The following is a 27,328-nucleotide window of genomic DNA, read 5'->3' on the forward strand; positions in this document are numbered from 1 at the left end:
ACATTTTGTTACCACCTGTTCGTAACGAGATCAAATGCAGACCACAGACTGCGGCTTGGCTTACATGAGTGCTATATAAATTACATGTGGGACACGCAGAAACCGACACAATTAGTAAATATATCGTATTACTGAGTACCGTACTCTCCAAAATTGCCAAGGTGGATGATATATTCGTCTAAAGTTCCGACCAAACCTTGCATCTTTTCTTTACTCAAACTCAACAAGGACCTAGGGTAACATCTAAGTACCTACTAGGTAGCCAAAACACATGTTTTCCCAACAATCGTTGTGTCCGGAACACGTCCGTTTTGTCTACCCGACCAAGGCGACAAGACGTTATGGCCGTGACAGACCGGAGTCATCCGCGGTATATCGTCGAGATAGAGCACATTCGCAACAGGAGTCTATCGGCCATCGGGGCCGAGGTTCAGCGAGTTCGGAATCCGGAATCAACGTCCTTTGATCCGAAATATCCCCGGCAATCCATCAACACCTCGCCGTCATATTTTGGTTTGCGCGAACAACAACCTATTTGCTCTTATATGATTTGATGCTGGTCCCATTAGTACCTGAGATAGTAGTGGGTATCGTTATTATGGTCTTAGTTATTTCACGTGTATCTAGGTGGTAATAGCCGGCATCAACATGGGTTAGTCTCCGTTTTCTGTCCTTTTGGAAACACCCAGAAGCCAAGGACTTAAGCAAGTGGATGCCAACCTCATCCATGATCGTTCGCTCACCGTAAGTGGAAGATCAAGCCATGCTATATCGCACCTCGAATCTCGACATGATATCGTGAGTTTCACAAACACTAGTATATCAATGGTCCCATGAGCCAAGAAGCACTTGTTTGCCTAATAAAGTGAAGTTGTACTTGAGGTAGGTTGTTTTGACCCACGTATTTATGTTAGATCCCCAAAGGTTGGTGACGTCAGTGAAACTCAGAACTGTAAAAAAGACGACTGGACCAAAAGAAAAAAAACGAAAAGAAAAAAAAGATAGTGCAGCTGTTCTTGTCAAGGGACGTCTGCTCTCATCTGTACCTCTATCCGTAGTACTAAGGCAATTGCTCGAACCTCAAATGTGGCACGGCCTTGAACTGTGGCTGCCTACACGTGATGTGGCACTCCAAGGCTCGAGCTTGAAGTCTCCAAGGTGCCTGGCCCAATCGGGAGCTAAGCTTCCCTCCAAGAAGGCAGCCTCAAGACTACGTACGTGCGGCCACAATAATCACTGCATCAACACCACATCACGACTTTGTTTTCGACTTTACCGCGCCTACACGACTAAGATTGCGCATTGATTTCTCAACTACCTTAGATAGGATTCGTTGTATCAAATACCCATCTACGAAGCAACGATGCCTACCACAACGGCAGAAACCCTTTCCCTCGTCACCCGAAACGTCACCGTTGCGCCCCTCGTGCTTCTCTCCGCCGTCGACCACTACAATCGAACCGTTTCCACAAAGACAAAGCGACGAGTCGTCGGTGTTCTCCTGGGACAAAATGACGGAAACGATGTGAGAGTGTCAAACAGCTTTGCTGGTGTGTTATCTTAATGCCATGAGACCACAAATTGGGCGGCGCTTACAATGTTGATTGCAGTTCCTTTCGAGGAGGATGACAAGGACCCTTCGGTATGGTTCCTTGATCACAACTACGTTGAATCAATGAACGATATGTTCAAGAAAGTCAACGCCCGAGAGAAGCTTATAGGATGGTACCACACCGGTCCCAAGCTCCGCGCATCTGATTTGGAGATCAATGAACTCTTCAAGCGCTACACACCCAACCCCCTCCTTGTCATTGTCGATGTCCAGCCCAAGGAGTCAGGAGTGCCTACAGATGCTTACTTTGCCGTTGACGAAATCAAGGACGTACGTTGGCAACTGATACTAGCCACAATCAATGATCAAACCACTAACGGTCACTAGGACGGCACAACCACCGCACGAACATTTGTCCACACTCCTTCCGTCATCGAGGCCGAGGAGGCAGAAGAAATTGGTGTCGAGCACTTGTTAAGAGATATTCGCGATGTCGCTGCGGGGACACTATCCACACGAGTCACAAACCAGTTGCAATCACTTCAGGGTCTACACCTGCGCCTGCGAGACATCGGCGCATACCTCCAGAAGGTCCTCGACAAACAACTACCCGTTAACCACGCGATCCTTGGAAACCTTCAGGATGTTTTCAACCTATTGCCCAATCTCTCCACGCCCGAGAGAGATGGCAAGTCTGGCGGCGGCGAATTGGCATATGCGATGAGTGTCAAGACCAACGACCAGCTTATGGCTATTTACCTGAGCAGTCTGATCCGTGCCATCACAGCCTTCCACGATCTTATCGAGAACAAGATCCAAAACAGGCAACAACAAGAGGAGAAGGAGGCCAAAAAGGAGGAGATCAACAGCAAGGATGAGAAGAAGGAGGGCACAAATGGCGCAAACACTCAAGCCAAGGAAGGTGGTGAGAAGGATAAGGAGAACAAGGAGACCAAGAAATAAACTATGAAGACAAAAGACCTAGCAGATGGACTAGACTTGGACTGAGGTTCTTTGGCGTCCGGAGGAAACCAAGGCGATATCCTGGCCAAAGGCTAAGGCGAGAGCGCCTTTGTACATTGATTACATCAAACTGGACTTTTAGAGGATGAAGCGAGGATAATACATACCAGACGTTGCCTCAAACGGGCGAGCTTTTCGGTATTGCTAAGACTTATTTTCACATGTCCGCAATGATACCTGCCATATCTTCATTTGAAACAACCCGATCCTCAACATACATGCCCAGCATTTCTGACCACTTATCCACAAGCAAACAGGCGAGTAAATGTTTACAACATGGCGGTGTGTCTCCTTCTAGTTCCATACTCGTGCCTCCAAAAGACCATAGCCCTTCTTCGGAGGGTACCTGCTGTGCTTCGTCTGCCGTCGATATAGGGTGGGCGGGGAAAGCATCGAATGTGAAGCTTGCGCATGAACAATTCCATGCGTTGAGATGGACGATGTAGCGTTTAGATGATAGATTGACGTCGCGAGAGCGGCGTGAGATTGTCGTAGCAAGTGAACGGACCAGAAATACGTCGTTCTTCATCATGTCGAAAGGACTGCCGTCGTGAGGTTCATGATTGCCCACTAGCCTGGCGACGAGTCCCCGATCGAGAAGATCTAGGGCTGGAAGTAAAAGGGTCGGGAATAATACATGAAGAGTCAAAAGTAGAGGCCGTTTAGACGGAGAGACTGCTTGGAGTGGTGAAAGTGTGGGCGATTGAGCAGCTCGAGGCGGCTGTGTAGATGAAATGCCATCTGCCGTGGATGGTGTGATGGCCGAAATGGAACATATGAGGTCTGTAATTAATTCGCGATGCGAGGGAAGAGGCTCCATTGCCGTCGAGTCGAGCGGGTTTGCATGTCGATGGTTGTAAAAGAAAGAAATTAGGCATTTAGATGCCCTTCTCCACGCTGGTGACGACTCTGAGAAAACTCAAAGTTTCTCGCAAAAAACCACCTCTTCTTCATTATCAAAAGGCTGGCATTTCCGCGAAAAACAGTTATTAATGGCTTCTTTAAATTATTTCGATTTTTTGTAGCGTCTCAGTAGACATATTTGCTGTCTGCTTTTTGTAGCCTACACCGCCACCGGTGTCCCTATCTATGATTTTCACATATGATACACTAAACAATCGCTCTGCCTCATGCTCTAACATGCATCCGTCTGTTTTGAATACAAGGCGCGTATCTCAGACCCACTCCTTGGGATCTCTGAGGACATCTACAAGGCGCTGCTCCCTGCTCTTGGGCTCAGGCTCATGCATGTATTTCCAACCAGCTGTCAATGGCAAACTCATGAGAATACTCTCAACCCTTGAGCCGGGTGTGTTAAGTCCGAATGCTGTACCGCGATCGTGGACAAGGTTGAACTCGACGTACTTGCCACGTCGAAGCTGTTGCCAGTCTTTCTCTGCCTCAGTGTAAGGCATGTCCTTTCGCTTCTCAATGATGGGAATGTAGGAGGGGAGGAACGCCTTGAGACAGTCTTGGACGAACGAAAAGGTGTTCTCGCGATCGCGCTCCGTCTCGTCCAAGTCATCAAAGAAGATACCACCAATACCACGTGCCTCGCCACGATGCTTGTTGAAAAAGTACTCATCACACCACTTCTTGAATCGGGGGTAGTATTCCTTGTCGTGGGCGTCGCAAGCGGTCTTGATTGTCTTGTGAAAGTGAATAGCGTCCTCGTCAAAGAGGTATGATGGTGTCAAATCGCAACCGCCGCCGAACCACCAAGCTTGAGATGTACCGTCAGGGTTCGCCGTTTCGAAATATCGGTAGTTAAGATGCACGGTTGGGGCCATAGGGTTATAAGGGTGAAGAACCATGCTGAGTCCAGCGGCAAAGAAGTCGATTGATTCCATGTTGGGATCCATTGTCTTGTGGTTGGCTCGCATCTTCTCAATGGCAGGCTTGGGAAGCGAGCCGTAGACAACACTAACACCAAGGCCAGCCTTCTCGAAGACATTTCCTTCTTGGAGAACGCAGGTCGTGCCGCCTCCACCGTTGGGACGCTCCCACTCGTCCTTACGGAACTTTTTGCCGTCAAGTCTCTCAAGCTCGGCTACGATCTGGGCTTGTTGCTCCCGAATAAACTTTTCCATTCGCAGTCGCATGGGTGAGTCCTCGTTAACACCCGACTCGCGCTTCTTCTGGGCATCGCGGTCGGCCAGGGTTGAAGGATCGGCATTGATGGGTTCGATATCAGACTGAGAGTGTTATGTTCAGCGATTGGCTCTCCTAATGGTTAGGAAGGAATTGGTACCATCTTGTAGGCTAAGGGGGCGGCGACACCAAGGGCGACAGCAGCGAGCCACAGCGGGGAGTAGTTGGAATAAGATGATCGAGAAGCTTTAGGACCGGCGGAACTAGACAGCCAGCGTCTCGTAGAGGCAGATTGAGTTCGTAAGAAGCGTACAGAAGGAGAAGCAAGGTGCGTAGCAAGGCGCCGAGCTGGTTGTCTGGTAGCCATGACGGTATTATATATTCGACCCGAAGATTCGGGAAGAGATAGCGGCAAAACAGGGCCACAGGGCCGAGAACGAGAACGAGAACGAGACGGACAAGAAGGAAACAGAAGAAAAAGAGACGACGATCAGGCGTTTCGGATGAGGCCACACGATGGATGAGGCCAGGGTCCAACAAAAGGAAGGTTTAGAACAACTGAGAACTCGGGTGATAGTCAGAATCGAATGTTCGGCAATTGGCTTGTTTCGACGGAGGCCTTGGCTAGTCTAGTCAACTTCATAGAAGGAGCGTGTCTAGTGTGGAGCAGAGGACAGCTCACGGCCGGTGCCGAGGGCGGTCAGAATCGACGCACCTTGCGGGCGTACTAAAATCATTCCGCCAATGTAGGTAGCTCCGTTGCTGGATCCTACATAATGGCGAGACCTTCTTGAGGCTCTTTTATATGAGAAGCAGATGCCATCAAGCACCAAGGCTGAAGCTTTTCTCAAGCAAGGATTATTTTGTAATTTCAGTATGCATGCAGTGGGGCTGGCAGGTAGTAGGTTTGGCTGTCAGCTGCAGGTTTCCTGGTAGCGAGTGAACTAACACATTGTACCTGTCTGAAGTGGCATCGATGGCTTCTCTACCTACAGACAAGGTAGAATCCCTACTGTTCCTGGCTAGAACAAACTACTACCTAGGTACCTTTAGTACCTACCAAGGTAGCAGGAAGGGTTGAATGATATGTAAACCATGGTAATTTGAAGACAAAACGTTTAATAGAACTATCTGGAAAACTTTATGTAGTTCTATTCACTGAAGCAACCTGACACTTCTTAGAATGAACAGTGAAGTTCAAAGCATGCAGGATGAATCACATTTAGTATGCTCAGCAACTCTCATTTACTTACTCAGCCGCTCGTCTCTCCAAGATGCCCGTGTATCGTGGAGCGTAAATTAAAGTCTGGGCCATAAAAGCTGTGCACCAATACGGCACTTACAAGCAGAAAAGAACCCTGGCGAATGGCGCTGGACGTAGGTGCGTGGGGGATTCTACAGGATCTTGATGGAGCCCTTTCTAATCCCATACAGGTATGGAAAAAAGGTGTTTAATGACTGCAATCACCTAAAACTATTTAGCCCTGCTGGACTGTCAGATCCGGACTATATATAAGCCTAGGCCTAGTCTTTGTCGTGTTGGATAATCGAGGTCAATTAAAGAAACTCGTCGATGAACTCTGGGTCCTTTTGAGGATTCACTCACAAACTCTCATTCTCGACCCTGTGACGATACAGTGCGACGTGACTTGCTGCTTCCCCGCCATTGTTGCCTCGCGGGGCCTCTCTTGTGATTCACCGAGCATCATTGCGCTAAGCCATTTATAGTTTAGCCATCTAGCCCCGCGCGCATGTCCAGTCAACGTGAGTTGGGCTGGGTGCTGCTGCCACCTGCTAAGGTGCCATCTGCCCTGGGCGCCCACTGTAACCCGCGCTGCTGCCTCTCAAGTCAAGACAAGTCAGGTCAAGTCTGCGCTGGCCGACCGCTCATCTGTATGGTGTATGCGCGTACTGTGTCTGTGTCACTGCCACCTTCTGTCACTCTGTGCATTTCCTCACCTCACCTACTTATTCTGCCTGACGCAAGCAAACCGTAACCTAGTTCTTTTTCTTATTTCCAACCCGTCATCATCTCCCTTCTCCCTCTTCTTCCTTTTCCCCTCAACCACAACTTTTCGACTATTTCGCTGCCTGAAACCAACAGTCATCGCGACACTTGAATCCAACACACTTACCGCCTCCACAACAAATATCACCGTCAACATGCGCAGCAAATTCAAGGACGAGCACCCCTTCGAGAAGCGCAAGGCTGAGGCCGAGCGCATTCGTCAGAAATATGCTGATCGTATTCCCGTATGTATTTTCCCCCCTACAAATAACATATTCTCTGGTTTTTGGGCGAAACATCCGCTTTCACTCGACAACGACATCAACAGACTGGGGGGTTCCACGCCCGTTTACCGACCGCCTTCTCTCTTCATCTTTCCGTCACCCGACAACTTGCTGACATGTTGCGAATAGGTTATCTGCGAGAAGGTCGAGAAGAGCGATATTGCGACCATCGACAAGAAGAAGTACCTGGTCCCTGCCGACCTGACCGTCGGCCAGTTCGTTTACGTCATCCGCAAGAGAATCAAGCTGTCTCCTGAGAAGGCCATCTTTATCTTCGTTGACGAGGTTCTACCCCCGACAGCTGCCCTGATGAGCAGCATTTATGAGGAGCACAAGGATGAGGACGGGTATGTTCCCCAGCAGGCATGAAGTAAAGACGAAATACTAATACGATCACTTGCAGCTTCCTCTACATCACCTACTCTGGCGAGAACACCTTTGGCGAAGCGTAAGGCCGGTGATGCAGGATCGGTTCTATCTTCCAAGTCGGAAATGAAGGCGTTACGGTCGTATTTTGGGTGAATGTTTTTTGATGGTTACTTGTTATATTCTTATCAACTTTCTATGTCCAGACGTCGGACTCGAATAGAGTGTTCACTGCTCCTTATGGTAACAATATATGTTCGCGTTGTCACATAGGGCAGCGGAGACAAATTGTAACCACCAACCAGTATGACAATGTCTGACCCTTCATATGATTTCTGCTCTATGCTTTTACGCTGATTGTTCACGAATGCCTGAACAAGTAGCAAATGTACAGAAGGAGAATAGGGACTCAAACTGAACTTCTGTAAAAGTTACATAGTTGGACTGCATAGCCATGACCCGATCAGCGGGCTCAAGTATACCAGTGAGCGCTAGCACGCCATGTGCCTGACCGGTCTTGTCAGATTGTAAATGTATTGGTGATCAGAACTGGTTACAAATGACAATGTTGCCACTGATAGGAGACCATGTGCCACTATTAGATACTGAACGAAGAGTCATCGGAAATACTGTCTATACCATTCTTTATCGGGATGGAAAAAGAAAGAAAGCAGAAGAACACCGCCCGCAAAGGCCTATCTAAATCTTCAGAACTCAAATAATTTTGTTGATGCGTGTGAGTTGAAGTCGGAGCTACTTTACGCCATTTCTTTCTGGAACGCCATCACACTGTAGCGAAAGGACCCATTGGCGTATCCCCGTCTCATCGCCCGAAAAGACTGTAAGAAGGCAATGCCGTCACGTCCTTGAGTGAATGCAAATGCCCACAGAGATGGGTTCTGCACAAGAGACCAGGTGATATCCCTAAGAGATTAAAAGAAAAAAAAAAGTAAGGTTATTGCCCATATTACCTGTGGAAGAAGCATCTGTACGCACCATGTCTTTCGGACCTGTTGACTGATATCCTTCGGCTCGGCGAATACCTGAAGCCCAGCCTGTTTTGCCAAATCAAGGTATCCCTGCTGGGTACAGAGCGGTGGTAGGAGCATGCCATCTGTTTTTTTACTTAAGCTCAGAAACACTCAATGATATTTTGCATGGAACCCTACCTTCAATGGGCTTGATATCGTTGGTGAACGTGGTGTCGTCCAAGTCCTCGGCCTTGAACCAATCTGCCAATACAAGCTTGCCTCCAGGCTTGAGGACTTTCATCACGTTTTCGAAGAACAGTGCTTTGTTAGGGAAGTGACTGAGTGCCTCACTTATCCAGACCGCGTCGAATGAGCCTTGTTGATTGCTGAAGAAATCACCCATTTTTTCGGCATCAAGCTCGAGAAACTTGACTTTTCCGTCACCGAGCTTAATGAAGCCACGAGCTCCTGATACATCGGGTAGTGAAGCCCCATCTTCTACGGCGGCCTTGGTCAAGCGGTCCGCTATCTCAACTTGCTTTGTGGAGATGGTGATTCCAGTAACAGAGCTACCGTGCTTGGATGCGAGATAGCGAGAAGTGCCACCGATACCGCATCCAACATCCAAAACCGAGCTTTTGGAGGGGATTTTGGAGATGTCTAGAAGTAACTGAATGAGGTTTGCCTGGGCTTCCTCTTTTGTCTGTGTGGCTTCAGATTCCTCTGTTGGCCAGTATCCGTGATGAATGTGCTCGCCCCTGGTCTAAATTAGCAGGGTGGTCGATTATCAAGCTTTGTTCGCACCATAAACGTAGGTAATAGTCGCTAGCAAGATCATAATGAAGCTTGATCCTGTCCTTGAGGACTTGCATAGTTGAGTGAGCAAGGCCAAGTGGGGTGTCATATTGCTTGCTCAAGTCGGTAGCTTGCTCTTCAGAGATTGCGACCGCCATGGTTGCAGTTATGTGTGCCAAGTCGAAAGCAACAGTATACTGTGAGAATGAAGCAAGGCTCTACAGTTGGTATCTGCGAACAAAAACGATGTGATGGTGTTGACCTCAAAACTACTAGGTTATCAACTTTAACCCGCTGACAGCTTTCTTGTTACCCCGCGGTTCGAGTTACGCATCAGTGACTGCAGGGTGACACAATTGCTACCAAATTCTAAAGAAAGTGATATGCAGAAAGATGGGCGTGGTTGCGAGTGCGGATGAAGACGTTTACTTTAACATATACCAGACGAGAAGGCATGGTTTGCCTGAACATATGAGATCTTATGAAATACCTTTCTCGTCAAAACTAGTGATTTTTACAAGGCATCCACAAAGTCCAACGCTGGATATGTCGCATAGTAGAGATTCGTGGACAAAAAATCAACAACTGATTTCTTTCGGATAAAGAGTATCAAATCGCTTCACCCTTCTCCTCGATGGGTTGATCGTTCGCACTATAGTTAATCTTGTTCATCAGACGACCATTCTCACGATAACAGCAGGTTTTTCGCTAAGCTGGCAAACGAAAAACAGTAAAAAGACACTGATCTCAAGGATCGGGATCTGGTTCACCAAATGAGTCCCGTTATTTTAAGCTCTCCTAGGATGGTTGGGTGTCGCTGAGCTTCCCGTCACCAGTGGGCTCCGTTTCATTACGCGCCAAGATAGCTGCCAGCGGCTGTAACCGCAGCCAATCGTTTTACACAAGGACGACCATGTCGCGACCATCTTTCCGATGGGTCGATACACAAAGCGCTTCGTAAAATTGCATACTCGATTGCTCTATTTTGAGCTGATTATAATGGAGACTTTTGTCTCGTTGCACTTTCGTTACCAACATACGCCTAATTACTGGATCTCCTGTCTAAGGTAGCATTCGCTCAAATCATGAGCTGAAGAAGTCGGTAACAAACAAACCCCCTCTATATGACATCATAGGTGATTCTTAGCTCGCCGCTCCCTCTACGGCTAAATACCAAATACTAAATACCTTCAACGACTCATTACATATCTCTTCTCACCGCTGACCAAGTTTCAGAATATGCATGGCGATGATCAGAAACATATTCAGGCAACCCGTGGCTTTGGCGCTTTTTAGTCAGCCTTTCTAGAAAATCCTGTTTCAATCACAACTCATCAGTGGCGATTTCCTTGGACGAGATCAGCGGTTACCAACCACGTGAACCCCTGCGCAGAGGGGTCCTAAGTAGAGACCCTTTGACCATTTCTGGAAAGCTATTCACCAGGGTCCAGGGGCCGTGATGCTAGCGCGACCCTTTCCCGGCGTTTGACTGGCTGTCAGCCCTGGCCTTGTTCACCTCAAATACAGCATCCTGGTCGGCAACTCAAAAAATGTTCACCATCACAGCCTGTTCTCAGGACGATCATAACCGTTCCCAACCATCCTCGGAAGACCCTGCTTTTACCAGTGACTTTGCACGATGGGTCTCTACGGCGCAGTTCACCGAATAGCTGGCAGGTTGGAATCAGCCAAGATGTTTGCTTCCATGCTCGTTGCCCAAGCTAGGCTACTAGACTAGGGCTTCATGGGAAGAGAATTGACTTGCAATGGCGTCACCCGCTCGGACAACCAAGATGCGTTGTCTTCCTATCAGATAAATTCCCATGTTCCTCGCCTCTGACTGATGCTGAGGTTTGGAACGCTGGGCACCACTCACCTCTGTCGCTCCACGGTGTTCCCCTTGCACTCTGAGTGACTCACTATATATCTGTACATCAACTCGCACACACCCCATTCACTTGGAGGCTGCTGTCGTTGATGCTGTGGTATTTCAAATCACCTTACTCATTGCGCAAGTCTTTCCGTCTCTGATATAGACTATTTGGTCTGGAGCGACTCCAATATAACAAGCAACCCAAGTTTGATGCGGCTGGGCCACTCAAGCGACAAGTCAAACAATCGACAGCCCAGCGTAAACACAATCACAAACGCAAGCCAAGCCTCAGCCTTGCTTCAATTACAAACGACATCTAATCTCCCGTTCAGAATCCCGTTTACTCTTGGCCAAGTTTCGAAATTGCTTGTTCAAGCATTTCCCAGCATCGTGACTGGCCACTGGTATAAGCGGGCGCTTAGCTCAACCTCACCACTTCGTACTCTAAGCGCTGCCGCCATATTTATCGAGAAGTCCAAAGGCGTTTCTGTTCGAGTTACTATTGATCAGGAATTGTTATTCATTGGATACTATTGTTGTGGAGTGAGTCAGGTAGGTTGCCAAAGCTTCTCCTTCATCTTCTTCTCTTATTGTTCTCGCGCCCCTCCTCTCTATTGTTGTTCTATTGTTCAACCACTTTTTCTTTCACTTATACAATCGCACCTATACCCCAAACAAACAGCATGGAATCATAGACAATAGATTTGAAATCTTTTGCTCACGCCCGTCGTTTCCTTTGTCGCATTTCCTTTCATTTACCGGCCTTGGGTTCTTTTTATAATTAATCTTTGTCCTTTTAACACCCTAATCATCACCACTGGGCTCAACTGGCTTTCGTTTTGCTCGCTACATATCATTGCATCTTCCCATTTATTCTACTCGAACAAATTTCATCGTTCAAATAAACCAACACGCATAGATACAAGATGTTCTCCTCACGGAAAGAAAACGACGACCCGCCGGTCTACCCGGCTGTGCCCAACTCCCTTCGGTCAGAGTCATTCGAGATGACCGAAATGCGAAAGGTTCAAGAAGCTCGAGCCGATACTTCTCCAAATGTTACCCCCTACCTAAGTCTACGATCAAGACTATCTCAAATATGGATCAACCGCTGGACAGTTCTTCTCATCCTGGTCCTTATCCGGGTCATGATCCTAATCGTCGACCTCAACAAGAATGTTGGTGATGCCAAGATCAAAGCCCTTTCAGCCTGTACCAAAGTCGAAGATGTTGGAAGCGCCATGGCTTCCATGCCTCACTACCTATCAAGAGGTGTCAACGAACTCGCAGCCTCTGGAATCGAGAAATCGGTAGACGCTATGGTGTACATGCTCGACCTCGTTTTAGTGGGCGTCAAGAACATGATTATCTTCTACATCAACTTCCTAACTGCCACATATGTGTGCCTGATTACCGCTATGGTTCACGGCAGCCTGGATGTTGTCGCCGATGTCACAGAGGGCGCAACCGAGAAGTTCAACAGCTTGATTGACAAGGCCACTAGCAAGATCGAAAGTATCTCAAAAGAACTCGAAGACGGTATTAACGATATCACCGACGGTATTGAGAGATCAGTAATCGGACGCCTCGTTCCAGATATCCCCAAGGTCGACTTCTCCGCCCCCATCAAGGAACTTAAAGATTTTGATCTCAAATCCGAAGATTTTGTCAAGGATGTTCGACAGTTGGAGGATGACCTACCCGACTTCAAAGAAGTTCAAAACCTGACTGAGCAGGCCATTTCCATCCCATTCGACTTTGTCCGCAAAACCCTCAATGAAACGTATGGCAACTACAAGTTTGACCGGGATGCCTTCCCTCTTGCTCAGAAACAGAAGTTGAGCTTCTGCTCCGAGAACGATGCCCTAAACAATTTCTTCAACAACCTGTTCGAGCTTATCGCCAAAGCCCGAACAATCTTCATTACAGTTTTGATCATTCTCGCCCTGGCAGTCATCATCCCCATGGCCTGGCTTGAGATCAGACGATGGCGACGACAGCAACAGCACGCGCGCCTCATCGCTCAAAATGCATATGACCCGATGGACATTGTCTACATTGCATCTCGGCCCATGACCGCAACTTTCGGTATCAAGGTTGCCTCCCGCTTCAAGGGAAAGCGACAGATCCTTGTTCGTTGGCTCTTCGCTTATGCTACCTCGGTCCCGGCATTGTTCATTCTGTCGCTCGCCATTGCTGGTTTCTTCTCTTGCTTCTGCCAATGGCTCCTACTGCGAGCAATCAAGAATGAAGTACCTGCACTGGCAAACCAGGTTGGTGCATTTGCCGATGATGTTGTTGAGAATCTTGAGAGTGTCTCTGCTGGATGGGCCAATGACGCCAACGGTGTTATTACAGGATTCAGCGACGACATCAACCACGATATTCTTGGCTATGTCACCAATGCTACGGATGCCGTCAATGATACTCTCACCACCTTCCTCGAGACTATGAATGATGGCCTGGACACTGTCTTCAAGGGGACTATCCTTCTAGACCCTATCAAGACAGTCCTCTACTGTGTCATCGGCAACAAGATTGAGGGCGTACAGAAAGGTTTGACTTGGGTACACGACCATGCCGAGGTCAACTTCCCGCTCTTCGAAAATGACACTTTCAGTAAGGGTGCAAAGGACTCGGTCGATGGTGATGCGGAGCTTGGCTCTTTCCTAGCATCCCCGTCCAGCGCTACTACTGATGAGGTTACGGGCGCTGTCAAGGCAGTTACAGACTGGCTTCACAACAAGCTGATTCAGGACGCCCTCATCTCCACTGGTCTGGTTCTCTTGTATGTACTCGTTGTTCTCATCGGCACAGTGTGGACAATAGTCGGCATGGTCACCCCTGATAAAGGCCGTGCTGAAGGCGGTATGCGCTTCACTGGAGACAATCGACCAGGCTTCAGCCCTCGCGTTGGGCACCACGATCCTGGGAACCCCGACGGTGCCGCGAGCTTCCCTCGATTCGGATCCTCCTCAGGTGAAGAAGACCACTACAGAGAAGCGACAAGCGGGCGTGACGAGAAGTTCATGTCGGGGGCCACTGGGGCCCGCGCTACACAGGTGGACGGCCACCAAAGAAGTAGCTCCTACGGTTACTTGGACTCGGCAAGCGGCAAACACTAGGAGTGTTGGAGCCCGATAAACAGTTGAAGGGTGGTATCTTTGCAGTTCTACATTACTCCGGCCCTGGCTGGACCCGTGCCGTGAGAGACGATCCTTACTTGACTGCATGAAGCGATGATTTATGGAATGCGTTGACATTATTTTGGAAAAAAGGACGCAACTCAAAGAATATTTTCGTTTGTTTCTCAATTGATATCCCAAAGACGAGGAAAAGATGTTGTCGTTTATATCCCGTGCTTATGGGGTGGTCCTGAGTCTGGATTCATGGTCTACATGATGCAGAACCAGATTGTTTCTAGCTTTACTCTAAACTGATTAAACAAATTGACGATTGCAATCGTAAAATGTCTCTTCCACTGCATTGTGATTGTCTCTATGCTTGTAGTGTACTTGGACCTAGCTGGATATGTGGTCAGTGTTGGTTGCCGTGTATCCTATACCCTTTTGAGAATGTTTGTTTGTCTTCTCTACTATGTACGGACCAATTCTTTGTTCATAGCATCATGGCGTCCATCTGATCCTTTGCTGCAAGTCGCATGACGTCGGAGTTTCTTTACAAAGAGATTTCCCAATGGGTCATCTCCACCTGCATACAGGAGGTAGGTAGCTACCTGTAGACATTGTTGATGGATTATGGCAGTTGACTTAGAAGGTGAACAAATGGATGCGGTACACTTGACACGCACTCTTCCTTACTGTAGGCAGTGCGGCATGGCTAGCGCTCAGATCTTACATGCTCAGGAATTAGATGTGACATGAAGTTAAATGCCATGCCGTGCTGCAAGTCCCTGAAATTGTAACTGGCCAATGTCCAATGTCATGGTTGATTGATTACCGCATTAGGCAAGTCCGGGGTCGATGTGGGCTGCTATGATGCCGGCTGCATGGCGGAGTGTGGGCGGAAGCTGCAGCTGCGGGCGACGTGCATGAGGACAGGGCAGGAGCCATCCAAAACGAGTCAATGGTAGGTGGCGGAATTCATTCTTCCGGCATCGGTGGCGGAAAATGCAGTCACCAACAACGTCGACCCCGAAATCTTCTTTTAAAGACAACAAGTCCTCGCTCGAAAATACCACTCCTCTCCCCATAACTCTCATTGAGACCAGAGACGAAATCAATTCGCCATGGACGCTATCAAACAGACTTTCAAGCGCTGCAAGGAGCAGAACAGGGTCAGTACACCCATCATGAGTGCCCCTCGGCGGGGTAAATCGATGATCAACCCCAATGCCCGACAAGACAAAGAAGCTGACAATTTATTTTTTTCTCTCTCTCGAGTAGTCTGCGCTGGTAACATACGTCACTGCCGGTTACCCAAAGCCTGAAGATACTCCCAACATCCTGCTGGCGTTGGAGAAGGGTGGCGCTGGTAAGCTCTTCCGTTGCATTCGGATTCATGGACTGTACTGACCAAGCTGTTGTCTCTAGATGTTATCGAAGTCGGTGCACCTTTCACCGACCCAATTGCAGACGGCCCTACCATCCAGACTGCCAACACGGTAGGTACACCGATATTTCTTCAAATGAACAAATATTGACCAGTTTAGATTGCTCTCAACAATGGTGTCACGATCGAATCCACCTTGGGCATGGTGAAGGAGGCCCGATCTCGCGGCCTCAAGGCTCCCGTTATGCTCATGGGCTACTACAACCCCCTTCTTAGCTATGGCGAGGAGCGATTACTCCAGGACTGCCACTCATGCGGTGTCAATGGCTTCATCGTTGTCGACCTGCCCCCTGAGGAGGCCGTTTCTTTCCGTAAGCTCTGTAACAAGGGCCGGTGAGTCTGCCTTGAAGATCTAATATGAAATACGAAGCTGACTCTGTATTTAGTCTTTCATACGTTCCTCTCATCGCCCCCTCCACCTCAGATACCCGAATGAAGATTCTCTGCCAGCTTGCCGATTCATTCATCTATGTCGTCTCTCGCATGGGTGTCACTGGCGCTACCGGCACTCTCAACGCGAACCTCCCCGACCTTATCGAGCGAGTCAAGAAGTACAGTGGCAACAAGCCCGCAGCTGTTGGATTCGGTGTCAGTACTCGAGAGCACTTCTTGAGCGTTGCAACTCTCTCAGACGGTGTCGTCGTCGGTAGTCAGATCATCACAACCATTAAGAATGCTGAGCCTGGTCAAGCACTTTCCGATATCGAGAAGTACTGTGCCTACCTGTCCGGCCGTGATTCTGGAGATTCAAACACTCGAGAGGTTGGCCTTGTCGAAGCCGTTGCCGGAGCTAGGGAGCCCAGTGGTGACAACGTTACTGTCAGCGATACTATCACAGATGCGGATATCACTGCCGAGGAGGACAGTGCTTTGGTGGCCCAGCTTGCTGCTCTTCATGGCAAGATCCCTGAGCGATTCGGCGAGTTCGGTGGCCAATATGTTCCTGAGTCTCTGATGGACTGCTTGTCCCAACTTGAGGAGGGCTTCAACGCGATCAAGGATGATCCGTCATTCTGGGAGGAATACCGATCTTACTACGAGTACATGGGACGACCCGGCCATTTGCATTTGGCGGAGCGACTAACCGAGTATGCTGGCGGTGCCAACATCTGGCTAAAGCGTGAGGATCTGAACCACACTGGTAGCCACAAGATCAACAACGCTCTGGGACAGCTCCTCCTTGCCCGCAGACTCGGAAAGACAAGAATTATTGCTGAGACTGGCGCTGGACAGCACGGTGTCGCCACGGCCACCGTCTGTGCCAAGTTTGGCATGGAGTGCACGGTATACATGGGAGCCGTAAGTCTTTCCGGATTCTTTTGAAAGCACAATGACTAATACAATGAATAGGAGGATGTCCGAAGACAAGCCCTCAACGTTTTCCGTATGCGATTGCTTGGCGCCAAGGTCGTTGCTGTCGAGGCTGGTAGCAAGACTCTCCGAGACGCTGTCAACGAGGCTCTCCGAGCCTGGGTCGTCGATCTTGATACCACTCACTACATCATTGGTTCTGCCATTGGACCTCATCCTTTCCCCACAATCGTCCGAACCTTCCAGTCTGTTATTGGTAGAGAGACTAAGGAACAGATGCTTGAGAAGCGAGGCAAGCTTCCTGATGCTGTTGTTGCTTGTGTCGGCGGTGGCAGTAACGCTGTCGGCATGTTTTACCCCTTCGAGAACGAGCCCAGCGTCAAGCTTCTAGGTGTCGAGGCCGGTGGTGACGGTGTCGATACCCCCCGACACAGCGCCACCCTCACTGGCGGCTCCAAGGGTGTTCTCCATGGTGTGAGGACCTATGTTCTTCAGGACAAGCATGGTCAGATCAGTGAGACGCACTCTGTCTCTGCTGGTCTAGATTACCCTGGTGTCGGCCCCGAGCTGAGCTCCTGGAAGGACAATGAGAGAGCCAAGTTCGTCGCTGCTACTGATAGCGAGGCCTTCCTTGGTTTCAAGCTCATGAGTCAGCTTGAGGGTATTATTCCCGCCCTCGAGACTGCTCACGGTATCTATGGTGCCATTGAGCTAGCCAAGACCATGAAGAAGGACGAAGATATTGTCATCTGCGTGAGTGGTCGTGGCGACAAGGACGTGCAGAGCGTCGCCGATGAGCTTCCCAAGCTGGGTCCCAAAATTGGATGGGACCTCCGTTTCTAGATTAAAAGTGATACCATATTTGGATTATATAGCAACTGTTGAAATGATAGCATGAACAAAGGTCTTTTTCTATCTTGACTCTAGCAGGATATTGATACAAGAATTGGAAGGCGTTGAAAAGGGGGGCTTTTGGTACATATTATACATCAAACATTTTACACTGTTATCTTTTGCGCTCCCTCTGTTGTTGCGGCTTCCGCCTCTGCGTTATCCAGTTGCTGCATCAACAAAGCCTCTTCCTCGTCTGATAGCTCCTCGACGCCTTCCAGATCCGCCAAGTCGTCTTCGCCCAACACAAATTCCTGAGCCCTAAGCTCCCCTCGGGTCACCTGGCTGCGTTTGGATAAGGGTCCGGGTGTAGCGACATCAAGCGCATACTGAATGATATCGTCCCTATCCTCGATCTCCTTGGGCTCCATACCCAGAGCTACACGCTCGGCGTTGAATCTCTTCTGAATATCCTTGGACTGCATAAGGAGCCACCTCAAGTTCCAGCCACCAGGGCCGAGTTCCTTTATTCTGGCAGGCTTGCTCTTGAGGAGATACTCCTGGAGGCCACCCTCACGGCGGATGGTCTTGAGAACACGGAGTGTAAGGCGGGTCTTGACGTTGGCATCTAGGGCGGGGAGCTTGAAAACTTTGACGTGGACGTTCGGGCGCCAGTAACGACGGGCCTTGTTGTTGTACTTCTCCGCAACAGTGTTACCGAATCGAATTCTCGCAGACCCATAAAGACCCTTGTTGGATTGTTTGTAGAGTTGACGCTCGCCATAAGGGTAAGGGGGAATGATACGACTAGGTAGAAGATGCGACTTGATCGTCTTGGTCTGCTGAGGGAGGGTCGTGCTGAAGAGTCGAGTGGGAGTCACCGGCGATGGTGAGGCCAGGGCCCTCAGAGCCGGCCGGGCGGGGGCCCAAGATGTCATGATATCGGTCTCGGTCTCGAGGTGAGTATTCGGTATGGACTTTTTCCGGTTATAGGCGAGACATTGGCCACAATTGACGTCGGGGTGGGCGGGTATTTCGAGCGCAGACTGCCCTATTCGAGATGCGCTGATCGTCGACGGTACCTTCGACCTTGGCCCTCTGGCGTTGAGATTTTTGGGCTGTCGTCGATCGGAGGCGACTGATGTTCCGGCGCCGGAGACAGCGGTCGCCAATTGCCCAATCAGGTGATTTCGTGCTGTATTCGCGATAGCTCCACTACAGCTTCACTAACAACAAACCAAACAATGAGTATAAGGCTGGCGGAAACAGACAGCTGTAGTTGATGCTTGATATATCATGACAATGTTCCCGCCTGTCGAGGACTCAGTCCTACAGAATAACCCAGACTTTGCCAATCTTTATAATAAACTTACGAATGTTGTTCTCAACCCTGACTGTTCGACGCAGAATGGCCCAAGGGCCAAAGAGCGGGCTTCTGTTCGACAGGTAAGAGGGCTTTCCATTTACAAATCAACCAGATAAAATAAAACAAGAATTCTCATATTTCTTATCAGGAACTCGACCGTCGCCGTCTGGTTTCTGCGAAACAACATCTTCTTACCTGTGCTATCTCATCGGCAACACCATCAAGCACACCGCCTGCAACAAGGGCATCCTCCCGTCTGCAACCTCCCAAGGGTCATCAAGCAGGAGGCTCAAACTCTCAGCAACAACAACCCTCGCTTCCGGAACCTCTTCTAGATCTTCTAATTGTGCTCCCTCCACTTCTGGACGCCAATAATCCACCTCTTCCTCAAGATACCCTCCAATTACTGTTTGCTCATCCCCCCCTTTCTGAACTCGAGACTCTACTCCCGGCATTGGCGCCGATTATTGCTTCGAATCTGCGTACTTGGGCACTGGGACTTGCGCGAATTGCACATCCTTCCACGAACGCTTCCTTCCTTCACCGTCACATCGCCTCATTACCAACTACGTTATCTGGCTGGCGTTCCGACCTCGCTGCCGCCGAAACAGAACTCAGCTCCCATCGTCTACGCTCTCTTGCCGCCTTGACATCTCTTCTCCAAGCCGCCACCAATGCGCTAAGTCTTTTGATTCGAGCCCTCGAGGTTAAGCATGGAAAAGTAGCTCGTAGCCTAGAGCTTCGTGCTGCAGAAGCCTCACTTCATGCCCGTCGGTATGACGCCGATGCTGTTATCACCGCAGCTTCTGTGCGTCGCGCATTTTATACCCCTGAAGCGATCACCGCTCTTAGGAATTATGGTGCCCATTTGCGTGATGCTAAGATGCGAAGTGAGGAGCGTGTTCGAGGCTTGGCAGCTGAGCTTGGAGAGTACGGCGTTGGTGTTGACGGTGGAGAAAGCAAAGAAAAAAAGATGAGGGAGATGTCAAGAGTATATCGGGAAATGACGAGACAAATGGATGATACGAGAAGAGATTTAGACCGATTGAACCAAGGATGAGTGGGGAAAGGGTATTGATCAAAAGACACCACATGTTTCAAACTAATTGCGCTGTGTGAAGGGCATGCGAAAGAGTTCACAGAGTGCTGTTGGTATGCCCTGTTCTGGATATCCACATAGAGAGATCAAATAACAGGGCATTTCGCTTATTCATTTTCGACCAAGTGCGCAAATGGGGTAGATAGGTATAACACTTTATTTTCGCGTTTTATATTCAGTTTACTCGTACATATATGCTCAAGCTGCCTTCATCGCGTCATTAATTCGCCAAGCCGGGCACTTGACCTAGACTCAAGGTCTGGGTATTTTCGGACCATCTGCCCCCCTCTGACCGTAGCCGTGATGTTGATTTCAAGACGTCGTTCGTTGGAAGCGACGTTGTTTCTTTAAACGCACATCCTCCTTTTATTAAGCTGCTGTTTTCTCATGCTTAACCCTTGACCTTGTAGATGGCCTCAGCGAGGCGGCCAACGTTCTCAGAGGTGATACCAGCAACAGAGATACGGCCGTCCTTGGTGGCATAAACGGAGAACTCCTCAGCGAGGCGAGTCATCTCCTCAGAAGTAAGACCAGTGTAGGCAAACATGCCGATCTGGCTGGTGATGTGAGACCAGTCGTGCTTGGAGCCGAGCTTCTCAAGGTTATCCTTGAGGAGAGCACGCATGGTGATGATGCGGTCGGCCATCTCCTTGACCTCGCCGAGCCACTGCTTGTAGAGAGTAGGGCTGTTCAGAATCTCGGCGGCGATGCGGGCACCGTGGATGGGAGGGTTGGAGTACAGAGGTCGAATGAGAATCTTGAGCTGGGAGTCGACGCGCTTCTTCTCGTCGGCATCGGCACAGACCATGGAGAAGGCACCAATACGCTCACCATAGAGACCCTATGAAAGAATTAGCGAACTGCTCCGAGACCCATTACATCAGATCATAATATGTTCAAGACGTACCATGTTCTTGGCGAAAGACTGGCAAAGAGCAATGTTGTGGCCCTGCTCAACGAAGTAGCGAACAGCGAAAGCATCCTTGTCGGTGTCACCACTGGCAAAGCCCTGGTAAGCCATGTCGAAGAAGGCGAAGTGACCCTTCTCCTTGACGACGTCAGAGATCTGCTTCCACTGCTCCTGGGTAGGGTCAACACCAGTGGGGTTGTGAGCACAGGCGTGGAAAAGGAAGACACTGCCGTTGGGGGCAGACTTGACATCAGCAATCAGACCCTCAAAGTCAAGGCCGATGGTCTTCTTGTCGTAGTAGCGGTACTGCTCAACCTCGAGGCCGGCGTGGTTGAAGACGGCCTTGTGGTTAGCCCACGAAGGCTGGGGGATGTAGATCTTCTTTTCACCAGGGAAGAACTTGGCGAGGAAAGCGGCACCGACACGGAGAGCACCGGTACCAGAGATGGTCTGGGTGATGGTGATGCGGTCCAGGGCGGGGCTGTTGGCGCCGTAAGCCAGCTTAGCGGCGGCGGGAGGGAACTCAGGAACACCAGTGATGCCGGCGTACTCCTTGTTCAACTTGGACTCGACGACCTTCAACTCGGCCTCACGAACGGAAGGGAGCACGTAGGGCTTGCCAGCATCGTCACGGTAGGCACCGACACCTGTATAGGAATCGAGTCAGATCGATTCGAAAGATAGCGAGATACCTCCGTTTTCGGGGTTGGGTGGGGATAACGTTGCGACATACCCAGGTTGATCTTCTTGTCGAATTTGTCGGCCTTGAAGGCTTCAGTGATACCTGAGAAACAGTGTTAACAAGACTGTCCGAAGTAGTGATGTGTTTTGGCTTTGGCGCAACATGTCCCGTACTTGTAGAAACGGGGCGCATTGCACCAAGTGGGAGTCATCGTACGTACCAAGAATGGCCTGTTTCAAGCCAAAAGAAACAATTGATTAGCAACGGAGCTGGCGCAAAGCTCATGTCAAGAATGAATTACTCACATCCTGTGAATGGTTAGCATAGGATCACACAGAACATACGCGACAGGAGGGGAGCTCATACAGGAGGGCCTTGAGGGACGTTGGCCCAGTTGGAGGCAGCGCGAATGGCAGCCAGGTTGTACTGGGCAGGGCGGGCAGCCCGGCGGCTGGCGACTCGGAGGGTGGACAGCATTTTGAAGGTGATGATGTGATGGGTTGAGGATGGAGGAAAGGTTGGAGGAGAAGAGAGGGACTAAAAGAAGAAGAGAGGGAGGAGAAGGAGGATCACTTGAGGCGGTTCTCTTGCGGAGTGACTACTACTAGACGAGGCGTGGTGTGTCTACCTCTACCATATTTTGTCGATCGGGCCTCTTCGGCGGTGGGCTAGAGCAGCTTGCGGCCAATCAGACACCAGCTCCTGCTTCCAGACCCTTGATTTATGGGGTGTCGTGAGGTCCATGGCTCCCGCAGAATGAGCTCACCTGCGTCAGGGCATTTTGGTGGACTTTCTTGTGAAATTCTGGTGGGGCTACCCCGGACATCGGCGTCGGTTTAGAATCGCAGTCACAGGCCATTGAGAAACATCCATCCATTGCTCATGCTGAGTGGTGCGCCTGAAGCGGCTGATTATGCTCAACCTGGTTCCTGTTCCTTTTATCCATCATAATTGATTCATCCATTGTCAACCTCATTACTCATGCTATTTACCAAGAGACCGAATACCGTTCCCACGTTTACCTCTATCGTCAATATCCTGCCAGATTAGGATGGCATGATCTAAATAGTCAGAGCTCCAGAAGCCCGGACCCAAAATGCATACTCAAATTCCTGAAGCCCGGGATCTAACCTACCTACTTGACTACCCCTGCAACTTGGCAAAGCATTTACACATGTCAACATGGATCCGGAGCACCGATTATCGATTGCCCACTTACCTCTGTACACCTCCCTCTCCGTAAGAGCATTGAGCTACCGCACTGCCGTCAATGGAGTGTCGCTTGCTACCATCTACTTGGGTTCTCATTGATCTATGAGACCACGCCAAACAAAGAGAAATGCGAAAGGAAGCAAGAGATAACTCTCATAAACCGCCGGCAGCCGCACCCCGATCCTGGTCTGATAAAAAAGACAGTCGATTCTTCTTCCAGCCGCCCGGTCGACTCCGGCCTGTTTTTACCGCGCATCCCTCTGAGGGTCTTCCGCTGGACCTGTGGCAGCGGGTCCGCTCTCACAATGGCATACCTCGATACAACTTCCGCTTGTCCAGCACGTCGCTGCCGCGTACCGCCCACACTAACCACTAATTAACGTCTTCTACTGCCAAATCCTTGTTGCGGCTTTAGATTGGTTTCCTATTACACTGCAACTGTAGTAATTCACCTACAGATGCATGCTCTCCGTTGTCTACCAGCTCCGCCCTCGTGACCGGCCCGGCCCCGTTTGCTATTACGGCCAACGACTCACAAGGTTCATGTTGTGTGATGTCGCCATTGGATGGCATTAAACGTTACAGGTGTGAACAGGGAAAGGGTTTGCTCAACGCATAACAACTGGATGTCTCAAGTCTGAACTAACTAGTATGTCGAAAACGACTAAACACAAAGCATATTGGGACAGTGAAATAAAATAAAGAAAATTGGTTCAATTATCGGACATCTTCCACACACATATATATTTCACCTTTTCCCATTCGACTTCATTATTCTGAACATATAGCATAAGAGCCTTGTTCCCAAACGCCAACGCCTAAATGATGCTAACATTAATGCCGATCAAGATCCGAGATATCTCCTTAGCCAAGATCTCCCCATCTCGCATGTGGCACAGCTCAGGTGGTCATGAAAACGCTTCTAGGGCAGCCTTACCTGACTCCGAGGCACAGCTCCCTGATCTCATCTCCCAAATGCACTGTCTGAGACAAATGTGCATGAATAAACCGGCCTCTTAGTCTTCAGCGTCGACTCATGCTTTGTTGTGGACTTTCTCGGATGGCGCATCCGCAAGCTCCTCATAACGGTTCATGACGTTCTCCTCGACTGTCTCATGAAACACGTCCACCTCGGTCGAAGCAAACTTCCTTGCGCTGATGCCTCTCTCGAAAAGCACGTCAAGCTCTGCAAAGGTGCGGCCACTCGGCTCCGGCAGACGAAAGAAGGTGTAAATAATGCACAGAAAGCAAATGCCGCCCTATTCTCTTTGTCAGACACAAAATATTTACTTTGGACTCGCAAGACCGGCTACTTACCCAAAAGAATCCTGCATAGTTGCCCCAGTCCCAGGCTGTGGGGTTGAGCATGTAGGGAGTCAAAACACTGTTGATGATGCCAACAACGTTGCTATCAACCGGTTAGCTAGACTGACCAATGAATCGATCTCGACAAAGGTGTCAGATGAGGACCATGTCCTCAGACTTCGCCAATGATTAGGACTTACTATAGATTGCGGCCAAGAACAACTGTCTTGATTTGCAAGCGACGAGACGACAGTTCTCCGACAAGAGAATAGCATACGGTGCCTATGGTCAACTGGTAGAAGAGAGCCCAAACGATCATCATGCAGCCGGTCGCCAATGAAGATTGGGTGCGATGGGCCTCGGGCACCAAGCCAAGGAACCCCATGATGAGTAGCATGGAACAAAGACCACAGAGGCCATAGAGTACCAACGACCTTCTGCCGATGCCCAGACTCATAAGTCCCCAAGCACCAAAGACACCTGCCATGTTGATGCCATACTGGCCAAGGGCAAACGAGTATGCCTTGTCGGCTGAGAGACCAGCTTGTTCAAGGAAATAGGTCGAATAATTAGAGAAAGAATTGCCGCTCAAATTCTGGATGGCCCAAATCATGCAAACAATCTCTGTACGACGACGGTCAGTGCCCTTGAAACAATCCCAGTAGGATGCTCCCGCTGTAATCTTCTCTTCAAGGGCGGTGGTATGTACCATCATGGCGATGGTTTCGTCGGCGTCAAAGTCAGTCTCACGATCGAGACTGGTTAAGCGTAGCAGAGCTTCCTTGGCGTCCTGGTTGCGGCCTCTCCGGACTAGCCACCACGGTGATTCGGGAGCAAAGAAGATACCGATCAGGAGTGGCAACGGCCATATCCATTGGAGGGCATATGGGATACGGTATGCCCATTCATCTTCGCGCTTGAGCATAGAGTGAATTACTCCTATACCGATTTCCTGGCCCAAACCCCAGCAGAAGTTGACATATGTGGTCAGATAGCCACGCAGAGCGACTGGGCACACCTCGGATGCATATGTGATTGTCAGTGTTTGGAAGATACCCCAAGGAATACCGCAGAGGATCTCGGCCACAAGCAGAGTCTGAACATTCTGGGCAGTAAAGAAGATAGTTGTGAAACCTGCTACACAGACAAGGCATGTCATGACCGTATAGCGGTAACCAAATCGTTCTGAGATCCAACCGTTGATAAAAAGACCAATAATTTCACCGCAGTGGGCTCCCTGTCACGTTGGTTATGAGCGTATGAGCCAGAATTTATAAAGAGTAAACTTACATTGCTCAGACCAGCTTGCCAAGCGGCTGGTACCTGGTACTCTCCATCATCGCCCAGAACACCGTACTTTTTGTTGAATTGAGGAAAGGCATCTAGGAGTAGGTGTTAGTGGGATGGTTGCGACTACTGTATCTGACTATGTATACGTATATCAGATTATCAAGTGGTCTTGGGCACATACAGAAGTTATTAACAAGGGAGATATCATAACCCTCCATTACGATACAGGTGGAGATGAGGACACTCCAAAAGATGGCCTTGGGGTAGAGCTTGATACCTTGACGAATAGTCATGTTACGCTCTTTGTGGGCTGCAGAGCGGGCATGCTCGACGATGTTGATGTGTGTCTTGCTCGGATCCTGAATGCCAGGACCGGCCGGGGCATCGGCGGTGGTATCTGAGGGCGGGGCCGTAGCCGGGGCCGGCGACACCTTGTCTTGGGCGTCAGCCATGGCTTCAGCTGTTTCAAGCTGCGGCACTCAATATCAAAGCGATAACCAATCAAGGTCTGTCTACCAAGACTGAAGAGGATAATGAGGATGGCGCCTGGAGGAACAGCAGCCAGATCAAGAACAATGCTTAGGATCTGGTTTCGGTTCTCTATAGGCGGTGTCGAGTAACTCAAAGGTGAACGAGGTATACGGACTTGAAGTTGGACATGCGTGAGGGAAGTGTCACTTCAAATGGGCCCAATCGAGATACGCTGTAAGATAAGAGAGTGGCCAAAAGTGTACAATAATGAACGATGGCAACAACAGCTCCTGGCGCACGACCTGCACAACAACAAGCACGTAGCAGCAACAGAGGTTAAGCAGAGCAAAGAAGAGGACACAGGAAGTGAGAAAGTCTGATGGGGTAATGGGAGGGACCCTTTACTGGTAAAAACTGGAGCCAGAGGTTGATGATTTTTATCCTAGGGGCGGATAGTCGGATCAAAGCGGGACAGGCCATGCCAGACCGAGCATGGCAGAACCATTATAAACACTAACAGATCAGCAAGAACAGACGCGCAATGCCGAGTAGTATATAGTACCACATGTAAGAAACATAAATGCCTATCTCACGGCACTCAAGCATCCTTACATGTGTGTGTACATTACAGGTGGGGTCTCTGATTTCACTCTGTTCGATACGCATCGACTCTTTTCTGAAAGCAACCTTGAATGTGTCAATTGACTGTAAAACAGCAAGTTCAATATCAGATCGACTTCCTTGGGGTCTAAGAATCCATCTTGGGGAATTTTAGATTGACAACAAACGTCAACGATTCAAGCTTATCTCTCTCTCAAATGTAAAAAAAACCACATCCATGCCTGCGGAGCCTCATCTTGGCTAAACTCTCCTTGTCTCCAACGCCCAGGAGCTAGAACAAATCGATGGCCAGTTAGCGCCACCAAATCTTGCAAACCCCTGGAGCTACTGGCAATAATTGGAGACCTCTTTCCACGGCCGTGGTGAGGCCGATAATTCCTCACCGACCATTTCACCCTACCTTTAGTGGCGAAGACTCCAGTAATATTGCAGCGGTTGAGCTGTGAAGTTCTCGAACTGTCTAACCGTCTACTTGTCCAGTTTCTCCTGCCAGTAATAAAGAAACAATTGTCACAGTCATGTTCATCCATTGTGAGGAACAATTGGGGTCAGTGTTGCTTACTCCAATTCTCCAAAAACACGGTGGCTCCACTTTGGACTACTTACAAATCGCGAAGCGACTCAAGTCTACATCACCGATTGGCGGATTGTTGCCAATCACTACTCTGGTCACGATGCTATCGTGCGGGGACTTC

At 49.5% G+C, this 27,328-nt stretch overlaps 10 protein-coding genes across 10 annotated transcripts, besides 2 other annotated features; 5 read left to right on the forward strand and 5 right to left on the reverse strand.

The window, feature by feature from the left end:
* Positions 1 to 1,363: 1,363 nt before the first annotated feature.
* On the forward strand, positions 1,364 to 2,515 carry FPSE_01311 (uncharacterized protein; the record flags this gene model as incomplete). The annotated part of the gene is made up of 3 exons (XM_009254431.1): positions 1,364 to 1,550; positions 1,611 to 1,882; positions 1,940 to 2,515. The coding sequence occupies 3 exons, from the start codon at positions 1,364 to 1,366 to the stop codon at positions 2,513 to 2,515; spliced, it is 1,035 nt and encodes a 344-aa protein (XP_009252706.1).
* A 1,235-nt stretch (positions 2,516 to 3,750) lies between these two features.
* FPSE_01312 (uncharacterized protein) lies at positions 3,751 to 5,033 on the reverse strand (the record flags this gene model as incomplete). Its single annotated transcript, XM_009254432.1, has 2 exons — positions 3,751 to 4,770; positions 4,827 to 5,033. The coding sequence occupies 2 exons, from the start codon at positions 5,031 to 5,033 to the stop codon at positions 3,751 to 3,753; spliced, it is 1,227 nt and encodes a 408-aa protein (XP_009252707.1).
* A 1,477-nt stretch (positions 5,034 to 6,510) lies between these two features.
* Positions 6,511 to 6,537: a microsatellite.
* A 292-nt stretch (positions 6,538 to 6,829) lies between these two features.
* On the forward strand, positions 6,830 to 7,410 carry FPSE_01313 (uncharacterized protein; the record flags this gene model as incomplete). The annotated part of the gene is made up of 3 exons (XM_009254433.1): positions 6,830 to 6,919; positions 7,088 to 7,305; positions 7,362 to 7,410. 3 exons carry the CDS (start codon positions 6,830 to 6,832, stop codon positions 7,408 to 7,410), a joined length of 357 nt encoding a protein of 118 aa, XP_009252708.1.
* A 1,036-nt stretch (positions 7,411 to 8,446) lies between these two features.
* On the reverse strand, positions 8,447 to 9,248 carry FPSE_01314 (uncharacterized protein; the record flags this gene model as incomplete). The annotated part of the gene is made up of 2 exons (XM_009254434.1): positions 8,447 to 9,053; positions 9,100 to 9,248. 2 exons carry the CDS (start codon positions 9,246 to 9,248, stop codon positions 8,447 to 8,449), a joined length of 756 nt encoding a protein of 251 aa, XP_009252709.1.
* A 2,641-nt stretch (positions 9,249 to 11,889) lies between these two features.
* Positions 11,890 to 14,088, forward strand: FPSE_01315 (uncharacterized protein; the record flags this gene model as incomplete). Its single annotated transcript, XM_009254435.1, has 1 exon — positions 11,890 to 14,088. One exon carries the CDS (start codon positions 11,890 to 11,892, stop codon positions 14,086 to 14,088), a length of 2,199 nt encoding a protein of 732 aa, XP_009252710.1.
* Positions 14,089 to 15,212: 1,124 nt separating this feature from the next.
* Positions 15,213 to 17,689, forward strand: FPSE_01316 (uncharacterized protein; the record flags this gene model as incomplete). Its single annotated transcript, XM_009254436.1, has 6 exons — positions 15,213 to 15,260; positions 15,370 to 15,457; positions 15,517 to 15,587; positions 15,636 to 15,868; positions 15,922 to 16,834; positions 16,886 to 17,689. The coding sequence occupies 6 exons, from the start codon at positions 15,213 to 15,215 to the stop codon at positions 17,687 to 17,689; spliced, it is 2,157 nt and encodes a 718-aa protein (XP_009252711.1).
* A 155-nt stretch (positions 17,690 to 17,844) lies between these two features.
* FPSE_01317 (uncharacterized protein) lies at positions 17,845 to 18,615 on the reverse strand (the record flags this gene model as incomplete). Its single annotated transcript, XM_009254437.1, has 1 exon — positions 17,845 to 18,615. One exon carries the CDS (start codon positions 18,613 to 18,615, stop codon positions 17,845 to 17,847), a length of 771 nt encoding a protein of 256 aa, XP_009252712.1.
* A 358-nt stretch (positions 18,616 to 18,973) lies between these two features.
* FPSE_01318 (uncharacterized protein) lies at positions 18,974 to 20,103 on the forward strand (the record flags this gene model as incomplete). The annotated part of the gene is made up of 2 exons (XM_009254438.1): positions 18,974 to 19,123; positions 19,192 to 20,103. 2 exons carry the CDS (start codon positions 18,974 to 18,976, stop codon positions 20,101 to 20,103), a joined length of 1,062 nt encoding a protein of 353 aa, XP_009252713.1.
* Positions 20,104 to 20,533: 430 nt separating this feature from the next.
* FPSE_01319 (uncharacterized protein) lies at positions 20,534 to 22,211 on the reverse strand (the record flags this gene model as incomplete). Its single annotated transcript, XM_009254439.1, has 5 exons — positions 20,534 to 20,983; positions 21,050 to 21,699; positions 21,786 to 21,836; positions 22,036 to 22,042; positions 22,101 to 22,211. 5 exons carry the CDS (start codon positions 22,209 to 22,211, stop codon positions 20,534 to 20,536), a joined length of 1,269 nt encoding a protein of 422 aa, XP_009252714.1.
* Positions 22,212 to 22,243: 32 nt separating this feature from the next.
* Positions 22,244 to 22,303: a repeat region.
* A 1,677-nt stretch (positions 22,304 to 23,980) lies between these two features.
* Positions 23,981 to 25,993, reverse strand: FPSE_01320 (uncharacterized protein; the record flags this gene model as incomplete). Its single annotated transcript, XM_009254440.1, has 5 exons — positions 23,981 to 24,205; positions 24,264 to 24,354; positions 24,452 to 25,488; positions 25,542 to 25,633; positions 25,723 to 25,993. The coding sequence occupies 5 exons, from the start codon at positions 25,991 to 25,993 to the stop codon at positions 23,981 to 23,983; spliced, it is 1,716 nt and encodes a 571-aa protein (XP_009252715.1).
* Positions 25,994 to 27,328: the final 1,335 nt, after the last annotated feature.

Source organism: Fusarium pseudograminearum, chromosome 3 (assembly GCF_000303195.2).
Source record: "Fusarium pseudograminearum CS3096 chromosome 3, whole genome shotgun sequence".
NCBI classification, from domain to species: domain Eukaryota; kingdom Fungi; phylum Ascomycota; class Sordariomycetes; order Hypocreales; family Nectriaceae; genus Fusarium; species Fusarium pseudograminearum.